The sequence below is a fragment of the Eurypyga helias genome, unplaced genomic scaffold (genome assembly GCF_000690775.1).
Source record: "Eurypyga helias isolate BGI_N326 unplaced genomic scaffold, ASM69077v1 scaffold16784, whole genome shotgun sequence".
Classification (NCBI taxonomy): domain Eukaryota; kingdom Metazoa; phylum Chordata; class Aves; order Eurypygiformes; family Eurypygidae; genus Eurypyga; species Eurypyga helias.
This window is the reverse complement of record NW_010248376.1, coordinates 1-18,593: the sequence shown is the minus strand read 5'-3', so window position 1 is coordinate 18,593 and position 18,593 is coordinate 1. Positions and strand designations below refer to the sequence as shown.

At 42.9% G+C, this 18,593-nt stretch overlaps 1 protein-coding gene across 1 annotated transcript in view; it reads left to right on the top strand.

The window, feature by feature from the left end:
- Positions 1-15,563, top strand: part of DHRSX (dehydrogenase/reductase (SDR family) X-linked) — a gene marked incomplete at its 3' end in the record, with an annotated part of 87,750 nt that extends 72,187 nt beyond the window's left edge. The window contains exon 4 of the mRNA XM_010151031.1: positions 15,356-15,563. Within this exon, the coding sequence (XP_010149333.1) occupies positions 15,356-15,563 (208 nt within the window). The remainder of the gene's footprint in view (positions 1-15,355) is intronic.
- Positions 15,564-18,593: the final 3,030 nt, after the last annotated feature.

The window sequence follows — 18,593 nt, the reverse complement described above, 5'->3', positions numbered from 1 at the left end:
CACGCACATCGTTTAAACTCTGAGGGTAGTCTGAGGGTAGTCGCAGTTTAATCTCTTCCTTGTAAAACAACCAAGGGAAATTACCCTTACTCTTCACTTGATGTATGTATTCATTGTTTCTCATGGGCATGTGTTGGATGTCACCACGCAAGGGGGCTAAGGGCAGTGTCATTACTATTTCTTAGGGCTAAAGTGCAAAATTAGATGTGACTGTTCTATGTTTTTAGATAACAGTGGTTTCTTTGATTACAGCAAAACCTTGTCCTGAGCCTCCTTTATTTAGGATCATCCTTACCTATGATTCATCATCATTAGCTAATATTTTAAAGGAACCAATAGTGTTTCAATTAGGAAAGTTATGGTTGAGCATGAACATGACCAGTCTAATGTAAAAAGCAATAATATACCACTGAGATTTGCCTGCAGCTTTTGCATCAGACCCTGCCCTTTCAATTTCAACTTTATTGGCATAAGAAGAGCCATAAAGGATGACAGGCTCTGGCTGATTTTGCCCGTTCTTTGCCACGTGGATTCTCTGAATCCCTCAGGGTTGGCAGTGATGCCCACTTTCCATGCACACAGGCACCTCTGTGGGACCCAGATCAGGCTGTGACTTCAGCTCCAAACCTGTGCTTGGCTCAGGTGGAAGAAGACACTCCTGGGTTTTTCTTTTTTAGCTTAACCACTCATAAGCCCCCACTGGGGTGAATAGTTAGTTACCACATAAATGGTGCTGCTGAAAACAGTGGGATCACTTGTGTGTTTGAGTGTGTGCCTACAGCATGAGGGGGTGGTTTAGCAACCCTGGAGGACTGTAGCAGGGTACCATACACAGGCATTGCCCACACCACGGGGCCTCGGGGGTGCCTTGTGATTTAGAGCAGCATTTAAGAGCTGTAATGCACACAGTAAAGACACCCTTGGTGTTGCACTGTGATAGTGTTCCACTAATTGCCACAGTTTCCCAGTGATGCCATCCCTCATTTTTGCCGCTTGTGTGAATGGGAAATCTTTCTAAAAATTTTATGCTGGCTTTTTTCCTTATTTTGAATTACGCTAGTTGGCCGTAATTCATTTCACGACTTGGGTGTATGTTCCCAGATTGGCTGGTAATTCTAAACTCACAGGAAGGCAGCAAAACAATCTGGAGTCATTTATTCAAAATGGAGAAAGGTGGCTGTACTCTGTGCTGGAAAAATTACCAGCGGCAGCAGACTGAATTGTTTGCAGTGTTCTTGTCCCGTTATTCCTAGATTTTGGTTGGGCTAGTGTCCAAACTGGAGATGGGTGATGGTGGCAGAGGAGGGATCCATCCATCAAACATGGCAGAGAAGGAGAGGCAGAAGACTGTCTTGACATAAAGGAGGCAGTAAATGAAGGTTCAGTTCTCTGCTTTACCAGATATTTTTCTATGGGGTTGTTCTCCCACTCGGGTGACTCTACGTTGGCTGTCATAGCTGTGGTCATCGCTCCTCATTGCTGCTCAGAGATCTGCTCTGAAGCCAGGCATCATCCATATCACAGTGACCAGGGCAACAGCATAACAAATAAGTGTTGGAAGGTCTGTCCCATGAACAGTATTAAATGCAGCTTGTGCTACTGCCTTCCACATTTTTTCTTTTGTTTGTTTTCTGACATCTTATCAATTTCATTTATCCTCTGTTTATCTTTTAAGATCCTTTTTGGTGGGAGGGTCAATTGATTTTTTTCTTGATTTTCCTTGCATTTTACATTATTTTTCTCTCTCTGTTTTTGCTTCATGCCATAACATGGGGGTTGAAACTAGATGATCTTTAAGGTCCCTTCCAACCCAAACCATTCAATGATTCTATGCTGGCCAACTTGATTCCTATGTTCATAGTTTCATCTTCACCGCTGTCTTTCGAGCTTTTTTGTCTCCCTTTCCCTTTCCCTCCTCATTTTATAATTTTTTTTTTTGGGGGTGGGAGGGGTGAGAGGGTCTTATTTCTGCCCAGCAGTTCATTTCCTCCTCTCCCTTTATCTTCCTCTTAACTTCCGCCCCTAGCCCCAGTCCTGTTTCTGCCCTACAAATGTCATTTCTCCCCCTTCCTGCCCATCCTCTTCACACATACCAGTGAAAGAGACACAACATGGGTACATCAAGGCAGGACAGAGCTTGTTCCAAACTGGCAGGGCATAGCTTGTTTCATGTGTGTTATTGAAAATGCAAACGCGCAAGAGCAATGACTGTTCTCCCAGTTCTTTTGCTGAAGGATATATGAAGAACATCAAACACCTTTGTGGTCTTTTAGATCCAGACCATTTTCAACAGCAATCACATGAGTCGACAAGGGGATCCCTAAGGCAAATCATTCTCCTTCATCCCTACTTTGAATACGATTGTTTTCAAGGAGGTGAAAGTTTAGTAGAAACGCTATCTATCTGCAAGCGTTTCAACAGTGGTGATTTCAGCAATTACAGGCTGAGGGTAGTACACTGTGCATTCTAGCAGCAGAGCTGGGATGTCCTTTTTTCCTCTTTTGCCTGCCTTAAATAATACTTTCTGCAGTGAGAGGAGAAAAAAATACGGTCAAGAGAGAATATGGCTGTCTGGTTTTAGCAAAAGCTTGAAGAACATTTTGCTATCCTCTTGTGTTGAGAAAGGCTTGAACAGTGCGCTGGAGTTCATGGTGCTCTCACAAGGTTGGGATGGTGGGCACTCATTCAAGTACTCTGCTTACCAAAGTAAGAAGGAATTTTAGGAAAATAAAGAAAAAAAGACCTTATTCCCTTTCCCAGGCTGCGGGTCACACCTGAACGTGCTCCCTTTCCCAGGGGTTAGCATCTTTGTGTGCTGTCTAGCTTTTTCTCCATGACTAACTATTCCTTTCATCATCTTCTCTTTTTGCATGCCAAATGGGCCCTGTAATACTGTGAATCACAGATCTATGAACTCCCCAGCCACAGTAACACATCTCCTTTTCTAGTTCATGTCTCCTGTGTATTCAGGGACAGTTAGTCACACTTTTTCTGCTATCCAACTGCAGAAGGAGCTGATGTTTTTTATAACTCTCCAAGCTTGTACAGTCCCCAGATAATTTTTCCCCTGTAGCCGTAGTGCATGAATCATGTTGGAGACAACAGAAATTGAGTGAAAGGAATTGCAAAAATCCCTGCTGGCACATGTGCGCCTTAGCTGGTGTAAAATAGGGCAAACAGCTCTGACCAGGACCTGGGAGGATGCTGGGGTGACAAGGCAGGTCCAGTTAATCTCTGCTAGGTGGTTCATAAGGGTTGTAACAGGAGGTGTCAGGTACTTACAGGAAAACCTGTCTGCAAAGTCCCTGGAGACCTCTTGTTCTTGGGTGGGTGTTGTCCTCGTCTTCACTCTTGGTGTGTGTGTGATGTTTGTTGGTAAATGAAGTTGTATGAAGTTTGGGCAGAAAGTTGTGGGTTTTGTCCTGTCAACATTGCTGAGATTTTGAAAATATTATCCATGAATAGCAATGAAGAGTTAAAATGTGAAATTACTTTTGGAAAATATTATTCCATTTTTCGGACTAAAACCATTAATTTCAGTGATTGCAGAATATTTTATTTCTAATTTATTTCTAATTATCCTTATGAGTACATTGTCATTCGTATTTTGAAGTATAATGTTGGTCAAACTGAAACTCCAAACCTTTCATTTCTAAGTCATCCCGTTGAAGTAAGGTAGCTCCAGTTTCAAATTATTTATGTTTTTTAGGTGGACATTTGTATAAACCAGATTTTTTCCCTAAGAATGGTTTGATGAGTCAACATATTTTTCAATTAAAAGCTTGGGGGTTTTTTTGGTCAAAATTTCTGTTGGTTCCTTCAGTGCCTTTTCACAACTGTTGTGTCACTTGTACTTTCTTAATTGTCTCTGACTGGAAAAACTTACGGGGGTGTATAATATCTTAGATTCAAGCAAAACCAAACATGAAGGTGATGTAGCATAGTACTACTGTTTTATTTCTAAATTTTTAAATAATAAAGGAAAATTTGTAAGAGGAAGTAGGGCATATTTTAAATATAGCCCTTTTATTTGTTAATCTGTTTTAGTCAGTACAGAAGTGTTTCACACTTACATATAGAGAGCTGTGTCACTGGACTGCTGCTTATTAAAATGCACTGGAAACTACAGAAATTTTAATCATAAAAGATTCTTCTAGCCAATAAGATAGATAAATGCTATTACAGATACTATGTTACTCAAGGAATGTGTGTTTTTGTTTGAGTTGTGTTGTTTAAGCAGCTTCCCCACAATGACTTTTACTGGATATTCTGGTTCTATTTGAAAGATAAATTATGGTTTCTTGACAGGATCAAATACCAACTATGGCACACTGCCGTATTCAGTTAAACGTGTCCTTCCTACAGCAGGTTTCCAAGTTTTCTTGTCTATAGTTAGACGATAAGTATTCAAATGCTTAATGCACCTACATAGGGGTATTTCAGTCCTTTGCAAAATGCTCTCTGTATAAATGCAAAAGGATTTTCTCCTTTGAAAAACGATCCATTACTTTAGCAGCAATTAGCATTAATTGCAAGAATTGACTTGCTGGCCTGCAAAATGAGTGTACTGGTGAAGGCAAAGATCTCACGTTCTATAAATTTTAATTTAAAAAATAAATGGGCTATTATATCAGCAGACCAATTAATCAGTCCAAAAGACAAGAGTTTGCATTCTTATGCAGCATGTGTTTTACCCGTGTTGCAGGCCACAGGTGATCCCAATCCATTCCTGCAACCAGAAATGAATATTGAAGTCAGGATGCCAACTTTGGCCGTATTTTATTTTACATTTATCAGTGTATTTTCGTTCTGTCTAATCAAAATACTTGTAGGGTTTGCTGGTTTCTGAACAATAACACAGCGTAACACTACTATCACACAGGTAACACCAGATGTATTCAGGGAAGTTAAATGTAGCTACTCTGTGTGTCACGATGTTAAATTCCTTCATGTCTAAAAGGGATTAATGGTCTTTACAAAGGATTATTAAGAATGGTTAATGATTTAATAGGACACAGTGTTTCTGAACTAGTTCAGAATTGCAACATGTTGGGAGGTATGTGATATATGGGTGTTCCTCTGGCTCGGCCTCTCCCTGCGCAGTGGGTTGGGTGGGTGAAGTCAGCTCTCTGTGGCACACAAGGCGGGGGATGTGGCAGACTTGCCGTTTCCCAAAACGACAGGACGGTTCGATGGTAATTTGGAAGAAGTTAATGTACCGCACTCGTGCGACAGAGAAGGCAAAAGGGACCCGCAGAGACGGTGGAGCTAGGGAGCTTGTCACCCTTGAGAGGGGAAGGTTAGCTTAACGTCTCCCTGTGAGCAAAAAGACTCATTAAGGCTGAGTGAACCTTAAAAGCTTTGGAGTTCAGGTCCTGGGCGATTATTCAAATTATTTTAGCATTCCTCTCAGTTGCTCTAACACGACCATCTTCACAGTACCTTTTCAGCGGAGTTGTCCTTTGAGCTGCCTAGCGTAGCTGGAAAAAGCTGGCACACGTGCCTGTAAATCCCTGGAATAATGCATTAAAGGAAATGGTCAAAATGATCAGCTTGCCTTCCACAAATCCCCTCTGGGTTCGTCCCTTCTGTTGCTCCTGGTTCTCCACAGCCATACATCCCTATCTTGGCAGGTGCATTAGAGATTACAAGCTGTAGTGGAGGGAGTCAAAGGCAGATTTCTGCCTCTGCGATTACGAACGATACCTCTTAACCTTTCCTCTGCTCCCCATCCTAAACTTCTTCAGCTGTTCAAAAGTAGACTGGCCATTTGAATACTTAAACCTATGAAGAAAAATTGGTCTTTTGATTAAATTGATTTCTCTATAAAGAGTGTGGAGTTTATGAAAAATATACTTTCTAAATAAAATATGTCATTGGAAAAGTAAAATATTTTAGCCACAGGGAGTTTTAAGACTGCCAGGATGTCTTGTAATAGTTGTAGCATTGTTGCTCCATTTCGTCTGTTCTTGTTATGTGTCAGGTGCTGTGATTCCCCTGCATTTCTTGTCACGGGAGGTGGAGACTGGCTGTGCACAGCACCATCTAGCCTCCCAAGAAGGGCTCAGACTGAGGTGCACTGTGGCTCACGGTAGCTTTCTGAGAAGTGCAGAGCTTTTAACAGCAATACTAGCTGCAATACAGCACTGCAGAAATGCCTAAATTAAAATATAATTATTTTTGCATGAAATCTTTTTTTTTCTCAGCTCAAAGGGGTGTGTGTGTGTGTGTGTGTTCAGTATGTGAATTGCCAACAAAAGTCAGTCTGCCAAAGCAGCAGTATCTTTCAATTTTTTTTTTCTCAGTGAGGGCTAGGGCAGGGTAGCTCTGTGACTGTGTGTTGTTTTTTAAGGGTTTGGACATGAAACTTCTCGTCATTTCCTGGAAAGCCAAACCTGCCTAACTTCGCTTGCGCCTGCTGTGTTTGTGAGTGGAAGAGTTCTCTTGCGCTCTGGCCCCAGGCCATGCCGTGCCCCTTCTTAAGAAATGCTTGGTTTTCCATTACAGATCTCTGTTTACAGTGTTCCAAGGTGACACAGTATTAAGCAGTTTATAAAACAAAACCACAAACCAACTCTAAGGCTAAATGGTAAAGAAAGTGATTGCTGCCTCTGTCCCTTCTCCTACTTGGAAATCACTACGTTGTCATCCTGGCTATGGACCACTTTGAGACACTGTATGTTATTAGTTTCTTGCAGGTTTTTTTGTGTGCTGAAGTTGGCTTGTTTATCTTCCTTCAGTAAGACCCCGCATCCCCACTCTTTACAGGCACTTTTCATACACTTTTTTAAATCCTGCATCTTTTCTGACAGTAGCAGAGGGGCGCTGGTGATGTACGGCCTCACTTGAACGAAAGCCTTGCCTGCCGTCTCTGGGGTATCAGTCATTTCCTGGGGGCGGAAAACTTCCACAGTTTAATCTCTCCTGTACCTGTTGGCCTTTTAGCTGTGTTTCTTCTTTAACCTGCAGAGGTTTTCCAACAGAGGAGAAGACGAAATCGTGACTGATTTTAACAAATAGTTGTCTCTATGAGCTTGCTCCTTGTCTTAATTCATGTCCTGGGAATTACTCAGTTTTATCTCTCAGTCTGAAGCTGTGATGCCCATATCCTCACTACATAAGAAAACTTTGAAAAACCAGAAGTTGTTTGATTCTTTCAACAAAAAACACCCTGATTTAAAAAATTATTTTGTGGTGCCAAACTTGATAAGCTTGTGTTGCTTCTGTGGACAGAGTGGTGGCATAGAACTTTCTGCACAGTATTTATAGACATCTTGAAAGAAGATGGATTTTGCAGTCTGTGTGCCCATTCAAGCCATGTTTCCCCTAGTGAGACAGAGCAGTCCTTCAGTGTGTTGAACATTTGCACTTGCACAACATGTTCAGTACCTCCTCTACTCCAAGTCAGTGCAGTTGGTTCAGCCCACCACAAAATGAAACTTTACATTACCTTCACACATAGACCAACAAATTCCATGTAGTCTTACTGGAAATCCGCTAACCACCTGTGGTGCACTGCACTGGATTTCAAATGGCAGCTCTTTATTATGCATAACCAGACCCTACAGTTCCCTTTCAGTCCAGGAATCTGCAGCTGGTCTGCAAAAGTCTACATCAGTTCTAAGGTTTTTTTATCAAAACTGAAATAGTATTTGGGATTGTTCAAGTTATTTGGCCATTTTATGGCCCTATGTGCGTTCTGGTGGAAGGGAAGAGATCATAAGAAGACCTGTCGCTTCCTTTGACTTAAAAGCTTTATTGCAGGAGAGTTAGGAAGCTTTCCACAAGTGGATGGAGAGTGCGTCAAAGTTTTTCTTGTTATAATCCATGAGATAATCTTAAAATATGTGTGACAATCTTCAATAAACTGAGATCCAGATTATCTAAGAGATAATATGAAAAGATAGTCCCTATCGTTCAAAAGGATTATGAGGACACATCATAGTATAGATCTTGGAGTCTTGACTTGTTTGTTGACTGCAGAAGTGCAAAACCTTGTTGGCTTCTATTTATTTACTCATTCATTTGTTTGATGGAGATTTTTAATTGAATGAAGGGATACCATTATGTTCAAACACCACTTCAAATATTAGCAAGTACTTAACACTGCGTCATATGAACCAACTGTAGAAAAATGATGCTTCAGAAGAGGCAATTTATATCATTCTTTATAAAGAGATGTATTTCCTGGGAGAATGGAGTTGCAGTAATTACAGCTTGAACTTGCCATCAATATTTACAATCCTTAAAACCATTTGAAATTAACACTAATTGTACACAAACAGAAAAATTAGGCTTTTTTAAGATACTGATTCTGGTGAGACTTTGTGAAGACCAGCCTTTGAGTCCATGTTTCATACATGCTGAGCACACGGCAAGGCAATCAGTAGAGCAGGAGAGCTCTTGACATTTCACCTCCTGCAATTAAAAGAAGGGATCAGCCAAATGAAAAATGATGCATTGATTCAATCTGGATGACAGTAATGCCCAGGGTGATAAACCTCTTGTTTTTTTTACCTCTCATGAATATTTTTATAATAAAAACATTTCAGGTTCCTTCACTAAATGTAGTCCTCCAAAAGGCAGTAAGTTAATTTTTGTTCTCTCTGCTGTTTCCTGCAAGCTATAAGAAGGGACTAGTCACTGAATGCTATGTATTTATATAGTGAAGTGCTGGAAGCTGGGAAGCCTGGCTTTAAAAAATACCCACAACCCATCTTCCAGCTTGTGACTCCTACTGAACTGTGGATTAAACAGAAGTCAGGAGTCACTAGCTTGTAGATGTCATCTCCTGACATCTAGTGAGACCATCACCAACATTTTAGAGAGAGACAGCATCTCCCAGCTCTGAGCTTCTACTCTTCTGCACATCCTTTAATTTTAAGGAAGAAAAGCTATTTCACCACTGTCAAAAGATTTCAGAGGAAGCCTGGGTGCTTCATATTTCAGAGGAAGCACGTGGCATTGAGTGTCTCACCGCAGGGAGAGGGGGTGACCCTAGACATGGTCAGTCTTTGTCCGTGGGTTGGAACGAAAGGGCAAGGTGGGCTGCTCTGAAAGTGCTGCCTGTCTCTGGCTGCTTAAGTAACCCTGGTGTGACCAGCTGGGATGTGAAGGGTTTGCTTTTCACCATACGTAGAACCACTAATGTAATTTGTCAGTCTTGTACCTTCCTTTCTGACATGTCCGTCACAGGGTCATGAGGGCTCTTCAGGAGTCCCTAATGTTTGAGTCCTTATTCACTGAAATTACATCTGCCAGTGTATTGAAGTTCAAATACATGAGGGTATGCTAAGGCCACCTTGACTCTTGTACATATGTATAATTATAAATACACTTTTTTAAAGGCTACATATCAAGTATATGAAATTAATGTACATGACAAAGTGTAGTTGTTCAGTGAACACCTAAAATACCCAGGCATGTATATGGGTATATGCACAGTAGCCTGTAGTAGTGGTTGGTAACAGGATGGCTATTGTACAAAACAATTGTAACAACATCTGAATAACGTTAACACTTTAGATTTTAATTTTGGTTTACTAAGGCATATATTTTTTTTCTTTCAAGTGGCAGGATACTAGTTTTCAGGGGTAATACACTTATTCTAATTTCCCCAACTGTGTCTTTTTTCCATCTATTTTCCTTATTTTTTTTACTGAAGGAAAATCATAATTGATGAGACTCACCAAATGTGTTAATGGGATAAATATATGTAGTACTGCCAGGAAGTTTGCTTAAATCTAATAAGCAATATTTAGAACTCAGGCTTTGGTTTATCGTGGAAAGAAAAGAACTGCTTACGATAAGCAGAAGAGACATATCTATATTATGCAATATGTTTCTGTAGCTGCTTTAAAATAAAGTGCAAAATCTATCAAAATCTTGAAAAATTTTGCACTGCATTCCCTGGGGAAAGAAAATTTAAGACTGTGAAAGCTTCATGAGTGTTTAATAATAGTCTTTTATATTCTTGACTAAGCAATGGCGGTGATGTATTGCTAGATTAATACATAAATCATTAGGAAACTTTAGTCATTTTCATACAGCAAGTCTGTGTTTTGCTTAATTCACTGATTCATCCTAAGGCATATATTGAAATTTTGTGTGGCCTTTCATTAAAAACCCCAGCATGTCACCCACGTTTTGCATCACTCGTCTTTTAATGGAGCCCATAGCAGTCGGGTTGTTCTGCAGTTTGGTCCTGGCGCACTCTGCCCCCCAGGCAAATTAACACCCTGGAAATTGGGGAGCACGGTGATGGGTAAGGGGAGGACGACAGGCACAAGACGAGTGCAGCGTCAAAGAGGTCGACGGCAGGAAAACTTCACTGCTAGCACTGGCCAGGTTAAATGGAGCCGTGAGTCGGTCAGTATGGTCAGAGGTGCTCTGAGGGAGATGTGGTGGCAGAGGGAAGGGGTGCTGTCACGGCACCCTGCTTTCAGCTGGGGTGTATCTGCTTCCTCCCCGCGTGTGCACCACGCAATAGCAACCGTTAATGAAAAAGCCGAGAGCAGCGGGAGAGCCTGAGCACAGGAGGTGTGGAGGAAGTGGTCTGTGCTGAGCAGCAGTCTTGTTTCCCCTGTTACTCAGTGGGTGCCCTGAGCTGACTGAATGCTCTTTACTAAACATGGTATCACTGCACGCATGAGACCTCTGCCGAGCACTGACTGAAGCCAGACAGAAAAGAAACCAGAGTGAGAGTGGCTGCCAAGGGAAGTGCTAAACATGGATCCTGTTTCCAATCTTGGAGAGCAGCTCAGTCCATATTTAAACACCTAATTAGCCACTGCAGGCTCCGGTTTGAAATTTGGCTTCTCATTGCCTTTCACAAATACATTTCCCCAGCATGCTACGGAGACTGCTGCTGGAGACAGCACCATGGAGATGAGTGGTAAAATCAGCTTCTGGTGGGGGGAGGGAAAAAATCAGCAAAACACAAGGCAAACACTCACTCACTCCGGAATTGACTACTTAGTTATTTTGTTTTGGCAAAAATACAAATCAATGCCTTTCTCTTCTCCTCCCTAATTTTTGTAATGACAATTCAAAATTGTCAGTCTACATTGCAAAAATCCTTAAGCTAAAAGTAAGAATTTTTCCTAAAAATTAATTTAACACAAAATGTATAACCTGTCTTATCGAGATCCTTTATTCATCAGTATAGAATCAATAAAACATTATTTTAAGAGGAAGAAGGTCTTGTATATTGCTGCTCTCTTGGCCAGATTTCAAAGCAGCTAATTAAATTCTGCCTGCCTTAGTTTCCATTTAGTGAGTTGTGCATTGCCCTGTTTTATCTGCACCGACTCGACAAAATGCTCAAGGAGGGCATCCCCCAGGGAGACTGTTTTCCATTGTAGGAAGAGCGGTCCATAGGAACCCCCACTCAAATGAGTTGGTGGGCATGAACTTCTCAAGCAATCAACACCAGGCATGCTTCTCTTCCCCACTGGACTTCTTTCCACCAAGTCCATGGTCAGTGCTTTCCCTTGCTCTGCTTTTCCTAGCTGCTGACCCTGCACAACGTTGCCATACCCCCAGCGCTGTCTGGCACAGCTGGAGCCCATTGGCAGCATTTGGCAGGATGGATCCCTGGGCAGTCGGACACCCGTGCCTCCTAGCTCTCTAGATGACTGACCAGCGTGCGTGACCATTGAGAGTGACCGGTCTTTTGACTGGCTGGCCACCCAGTTTAGGAGGCAGGGTTTCTCTGCCTGAGTTTGCCTGCCTTGCTGCAATACCCTGCATCCTCAGAGGTCCGAGTGTCATAGGCACCCCACATGCACCAGCACGGTTTGCTGGTAAGGTGCATGGGCTGGTAAGCCCCTTATGCTTTGGGCTGTGCTTCAGGTGGCCTCTGTATGTGCTTTCGGTTTAGAAGGCTTTTAGAGCCTTCAGAAAATGAAAGCAATGTGGAAGTGCATAATGTCAATATTGTTATTTTCTTTAGTATGCAATTATAGCTTGATTCAGTGTAGAAAAAGTACATGCAGAGCATAGAGTGCTAAGAGAGGCTAGATTTATACGCATAGGCTTTAAAGCCAGGTAATTCCATGTATAGGAGGAATACACTTTATGCTTTTGAACTGAAAGAGGGTTGACTTAGGTTGGACATAAAGAAGAAATTTTTTATTATGAAGGTGGTGAGACACTGGAACAGGTTGCCCAGAGAAATTGTGGAAGCCCCATCACTGGAAGTGTTCAAAGTGAGGTTGGACATGGCTTTGAGGGACCTCATCTCATGAAAGATTTCTTTGCCTATGTCAGGGGAAATTGGACTAGATGATCTTTAAAGGTCCCTTCCAGCCCAAACCATTCTGTGATTCTACATGTGTGTGCATGGCAGATGCAATCATGGTAGAGGTGCAGGAGCCTATGCACTCCTATTTTTCTGATGCAGAAAGTGAAGACTGGCTGTAATGAAATCAAGTAACCAGTGTTGTTTCTTTTTCCCACCGTGGCATTTAAACGACATGAATCTAATAAGACAGGGTCTCACAAACAAAGCAGTTGTTCAATGAAAATCCTTGTCAGTTCTGTGTCACAGGTTATTCCTCTGTCTTACGTAGTCCATTGATGTCAGATTCCTGGAAAGCAAAAGGCACACACAGAGAAAATGGGAAGAGAGCAGGTAATCATTGCAGGGGTTCTGCCAAAAGTGTCTGCTCTGTGTATCCAATTTTATAGCTTTCATATCTATAGTATGTTATTGAAGTCTGGTTCCCTGCTGCCTTGCAAATCATTTGCATCTCTGCACTGTGATATAAAAGGCTTCCTAGCTGATTGGATAGCTTTTTATAACTTCTCAGCACTAGTGTTTCTCTGAAATAGATATCTATGCAAAGAGCAAGGCTTTTGAGGATCCGGCCCCGGTAGTTTATGCTTCATTGCCACGAGGTAAGTCAAAACAGCACTCGCACAAAATGTGGGAATGTGGAGCGTTTGCCGTCCTCCTGCCTGGCATATGAAGGTTACTGAAGGCCAGACTAGAGCCAGGCAGAACGAGTCAGAGGAGTCCCCAGCACTGCTTCCCTGCGAGCTGCTTGCCAGGCAAGATCACTCTAATTCAAGTTGGGAAGCTTGTCCCGTGCCCCAGCTTGTGTTCTCCACTGGTGGGGGAATGGTGGCACCGATGGAGAAGTGCCAGCTGGCTGCCGGAGGCGGCTTCAGATGAGTGCTTCTTCCCATGGATGGTGTGAGCTCGGTCCCTCACGGCTGTGCAAGGGAAGCTCGTAACGGCTGAGGATCTGGTCCTTCAAGTTAAAAGGGTTGAAATATGCATGAAGCATAAGGTGACATTTTGAGTGTCTCAGATCAGAGTGCGGACGTTACTGAATTTAAAATGTAACTGCAATTTCCTGACTAGTGCCAAGTCACTTTTATATTCATACAGTGATTGTTCTTTCTTCTTAAAATAGCCCAGTTTACCCGGAGGCACAGGTGATATCTTTATGATGATGGACCTACGTTATCCAGCACATTACAGCTCAGGCCGTTGGTTGGTGCAAGGGCTGTTTATGATCATCTGTCCTTTTTTATTCTCTCTCAATTTATATATAATGCTTTTGTAGCCTGTTTGTTTGTGATTTGCTTGAACAAGAATAGAACAGGGGAAAAAAAGAAAGAAAAACATAAAAGAGATGCACTGCAGAGGCGGTGCTGTTGTCTTTTACTTCCTGTACCTGAGCTGTACAATTTACCATTGTGTCTCCAAGTTTTTGAGTCCATTCAGGTAACACGAACAGTTAGATTGCTTCAGTAGCCTTATACCTCCGCACAAAGTCAGTCTGTTTGTTACCATCCAGGGCTTTCTGCGGTGAAGTGCACAGGATATTATAAATAAGGTATTCAACAAGAATGAGATAACAAAAAGAGCTCTGAGACATATTTGCTATTCATTCAAAATAAAAACCTTGCACCTAGTAGCAACCACAGAAGACCGAAGGCAGGCTTTTCAGCAGAGCAGGAGCATCCCTAGCCCAGGCATTTGCTGCACTAAGGGTGAAGGTGTAGGGGATGGAGCTGTAGCTGCAGCTGGCACAGAGGCAGGATGACAACTGGCGGGAAGGAGGAGCTGCAAAAGAGATATCTGCTCTTGGGTGGGTGCTCCTCTATCTCCCTCCACCAGCAGTAGCTGCTGCCCGGGGGACCCTGACCCCTGGTTCCACATCAGCAGCAGCAGCAAGAACTGCCGCTTCCTCGACCTCTGGCAGAGGCAATAGGGACTGGGACCAGAGCTGTTCCGCTGCCCCCAGCAACCAGTTGCTTTAGGCTCCTGCCTGCTTTGCCTATGAGCTGTCTGTAATGCCAGGAATTACCTCTGGTTCTGCTAAGCATGAAAAGGCTAGATGACAGGCTGTAGTAATTACAAGAGTGAATTGTCACGGTGTAGGAATTTGTGGAAGTGATGCTGACGTCCCAGTCGGGAGGAGTAGTTTAAGTGACATACCTGCTAATTTGCCTGAAACTATCTGCTTATTTAAAAAAAACCAAAAAAAAACCCCAAAAAACCAAAACAAAAAGAAAAAAAAAAACAACAAAAAGCCACTGCTGCCTGCATGCAGTGAAACCCAGCTAATCAGCAGGTCCTAGAAAGTTTGACTTCAAAGAAAGGCAGATTCGGCATCCAGATGAGAGAGGCACACCGGAGGCTCAACCGGCAATATTTTACTGTAACTCCCAGTATCTGTGTGCCTTTGTCTCACCTCCTGTTTGGCAAAGACCCAGCCAGGCGTCTTTGCTCTACAAGCTGTAGATAGCATAACTGTGGTTACACTTGCAGCCGCTGTTCTTGCCCCATCTTTTTATCCATCTCTGTAGCTGTGCATAATCTGATGTGTCACTGGGGCAGGTGCCGTGATTGCCTTACTCATCTGTACTGTGCCCAGCACAGGAGCCTTCGTCAGAAACCAGTAGGTCCTGCTGCAATATAAATAATAATAGTAACCAGAAGTGGTATGATCGGGCACAGCTTTACTGGGTGGCAGCAAGGTATGGATGTGTGGGAAGAGGGCAGTGAGGAAGGGGAGTGTAGTCTGAGGGCCTCTAGGTGATGATACCCTGGAGATTGGTGCCTCAGCATTTCTAGTTTAAATAGTTTAACATAGACATTCTGGCAGGTACTGTGTAATTTTTTTTTTTTTCCCTGCCATAAATCAGCCTTGGTGTCTGACAGAATAACCACCAGAACTCCAGCAAACAACACGCCTGCCAGCGATAAGCTGCTTCTTCTGTCGACTCAATGTAGAGCTGTTTGCTGGAAATTGCGAAATGCAGTACATCTGATGTTTGTGCAATGCTGTTTTCCTTCTGCTTATTTTTGTGTGCATCTCCCTCTCTCTCCTGTATACAGATGTTCGTATTCACCCCATGGAGCCTATGCCCAAAGCAAACTTGCCCTTGTGTTATTTACCTATCGACTACAGCATCTTCTGACTGCAAATGGAAGCCATGTGACTGCTAATGTAGTGGACCCCGGAGTAGTGAATACTGAGCTCTACAAACATGTCTTTTGGGTTATAAAAGTGGCCAAATGGATGACAGGCTGGCTATTTTTCAAGGTAAGCAATTTTTTAAAATCATTTTGTTGCTGTGCCCCTACACTGTACAAGCTGTAGTCAGCACAGAGCTGAAGGTGTTGTGGAGTTTATCATGATGTATGGTATTTACTGCATTTTTTTGGGCTGGTGAAATGTACAAAATCCATAAAGACAGGCCTTCCCCAGAACAAACACTTATTTTAAATGGTGGGAGCAAGCTCTCTCAGTAAGGGAAGGGAACGCCTTTCACTGTGCCCATGCACTGATTATCTCTGCCCTGATCTATCCGCCTGCCTTTGTGCGTGAATGGGGGCAGACCATCATCCTAACACAGACCCAGGATATGCAAAGTGTTCCTTGGAAATGTCTTGTACGTCTTCTTAACGAGAAGCAGACGTGGTCTGGCACAGCCTGCATGTACACAACACGTTATAGAGAAGAGGGAAAAGGAAACAAGGAAGCTGTACAAAAATGGTGGTGGGAAGTGGCCATACTCCAGGCTGTGCAGGGCCAGATACTCATGCCTTGGGAGGTGGGACAATTTTCATTTCGCTTTTTCATCCTAACACATCCTTGTAATGGTACCTGATTTGTTGCATCGAGTCCAGAGGAGGCCACGAAGATGCTCAGAGGGCTGGAGCACCTCTGCTATGGGGACAGGCTGAGAGAGTTGGGCTTGTTCAGCCTGGAGAAGAGAAGGCTCCAGGGAGACCTTATAGCACCTTCCAGTACCTGAAGGGGCTACAAGGGAGCTGGGGGGGACTTTTTACAAGGGCCTGTAGTGACAGGACAGGGGGTAACGGGTTTAAACTGAAAGTGGGGAGGTTTAGATTGGATATCAGGAAGAAATTCTTCACGGAGAGGGTGGTGAGGCACAGGAACAGGTTGCCCAGAGAAGCTGGGGATGCGCCATCCCTGGAAGTGTCCAAGGCCAGGCTGGACGGGGCTTTGAGCAACCTGGTCTAGTGGAAGGTGTCCCTGCCCATGGCAGGGGGGTGGGGAGGAGATGGTCTTTGAGGGCCTTTTCAGCCCCAACCATTCTATGGTTCTGTGATTTTCTATTATCTATTCCTGGACTGCATTAGGAAACTTAAAGCTGTTTGATAAAACTGACCCAGGGGTGGGGCAGACCCAGTTACGGTTAACTTCGGTAACATTTTGCATTGGTGTAAGTAGACCAATCTGAAATCAGTTTAGCCGCATAGGGGCAATCTCCTCATGCAGACAAGGCTTAGGAGGGCTTGTGCTGAGACAACGTACTGCTTGTAACTCTTTCAGAAAGTAGTTTTGGATTAAGTGAATAGAACTTGATTCCATTAGAGAAAATTAAATGTCCTAATTAAAATGAAGTATTTTAGATCAAGGGGCATGTCCCACAAAGCAAATTAATTTTAAACTTTGATATGGAAATATCACCAGCTTTAATTTTAGAAATTAATCTGGAGGCTGGAAGAGTGGCTGTAAAATAAGATGCAAACAAATAAACCCGTATTTAAAAAAATTAATAGTATCTTCTGAGTGCACCTTGAATATTGCAATAAAATTGTAATAGGAATGCTCATAATATGTAATGTGTTCTTAAAGAAGCAGAATGCAGCGTTGCCAGACCGTATATATTAAACTTGTTTTGCCTCTTGTGATTGCCATTTTAAATGTCAGTCTCAGGTGGTGGTGGTGTTTCATTGGACTTGCTTCACCTCGCTGACATAACAGTTTTATGTAGATGTTCAGGTTGTGCCCAGCGCTTCCTCTAGAGCACAAAATTCTGACAAAATTCCCATGTCTGAGGGTGAGAATTGGGTCTCCTGTTGTTTACAGCACTCAATCCCGTTCAGTTTTATTGGTGTGCCCAGGGAGACATTTTTGTATTATACTGACCGTGTTTGGACACTGAATGGGGTGTCACTGAACACGCGTAATTGAGTTTGGATTTATCACAGGAGGGAGTCTCGTACTTACAGCTCTAGCAGTAAAGCTGCCGATAGTTCCTGATCACTTCCTCTCCTTCGGATGAGACACCACTATAGAGGAATTCTGCCATGCAGCGCGTGACAGGCAGACATACTGACTTGCATGGAAGTGCAGTGTGTGTGCTGCCTGAAAAGCAAATGCATCAGTTGCTTTTTGAGTCAGAATAGCTGCAGATTTGGATAAATCAATGCTTCCGTTAATGACATTGAGATTTTCACATTTTTATGTCACATTTGGTGTGTTTTTCCTATAAAGCAAAGGAGAGGGAAACTCTTACTATCACTCTCCCTTAGACTTCTGAGTTACAGCTCCAACTTCTACTCTTTGCTTATCGCTTAAGTTATGTTTATGTATTTGGGATTGACTTTTTGCCATCCTTTCTCACATTCAGGAGAACTTCATCACACGGGTATGCCCTGTTCAGCTCTGGCAGAACTGCATCGCACGGCGATGTTTAGCTCCGCGGTGAGCTCATGTTGAAAGCCTGCCTGGCGATTTCAGCAGCACAGTACCGAGTGCTGTAGTATCCAGCATTCAATCCTGGGTGGGTCTTGTGTTGGTCTCGTGCTGTAGGATAAATTTCCCCTGAGAAAAGTAAGAAAGCAAGTACAAGAAAATTCAGTTGTCTGATAATATTAGCTGATAGTTGGTATTAAGGTTTTCTTCTCCCTTGGAATTCATTCCTGAGTGCACATATATGAATCTTCCTTCTAGGATTATGGTGGTAATGCAGTGAAAATGAGGTGATAGCTCTCTAATCATTTTGGCTCAACTAACTTCTATCACCCTGAAGTATTCTGGAGTGGTTTCTAAACGTGTGCAGGAAATTGCTTCACCCACTGCAACCTGGCACTTATGAGAGACAACACAGCCCAGATAGCTCCAGTGAGGAAATGCATCACTGATTTATCACACCATGTTCCTTCAGGAGAGAGTCAGCATATTGTTTGACTTAATTCCAAAATATTGTGGCAGAGCACCCACTACCTTTAAATGCATTTCCGCCAGCACGGGTCCCAGTTGAATTCAAGTCAAGTGACTTGCAATTCAAGTGAATTGCAGCTCCGAGGAGAAGGACTT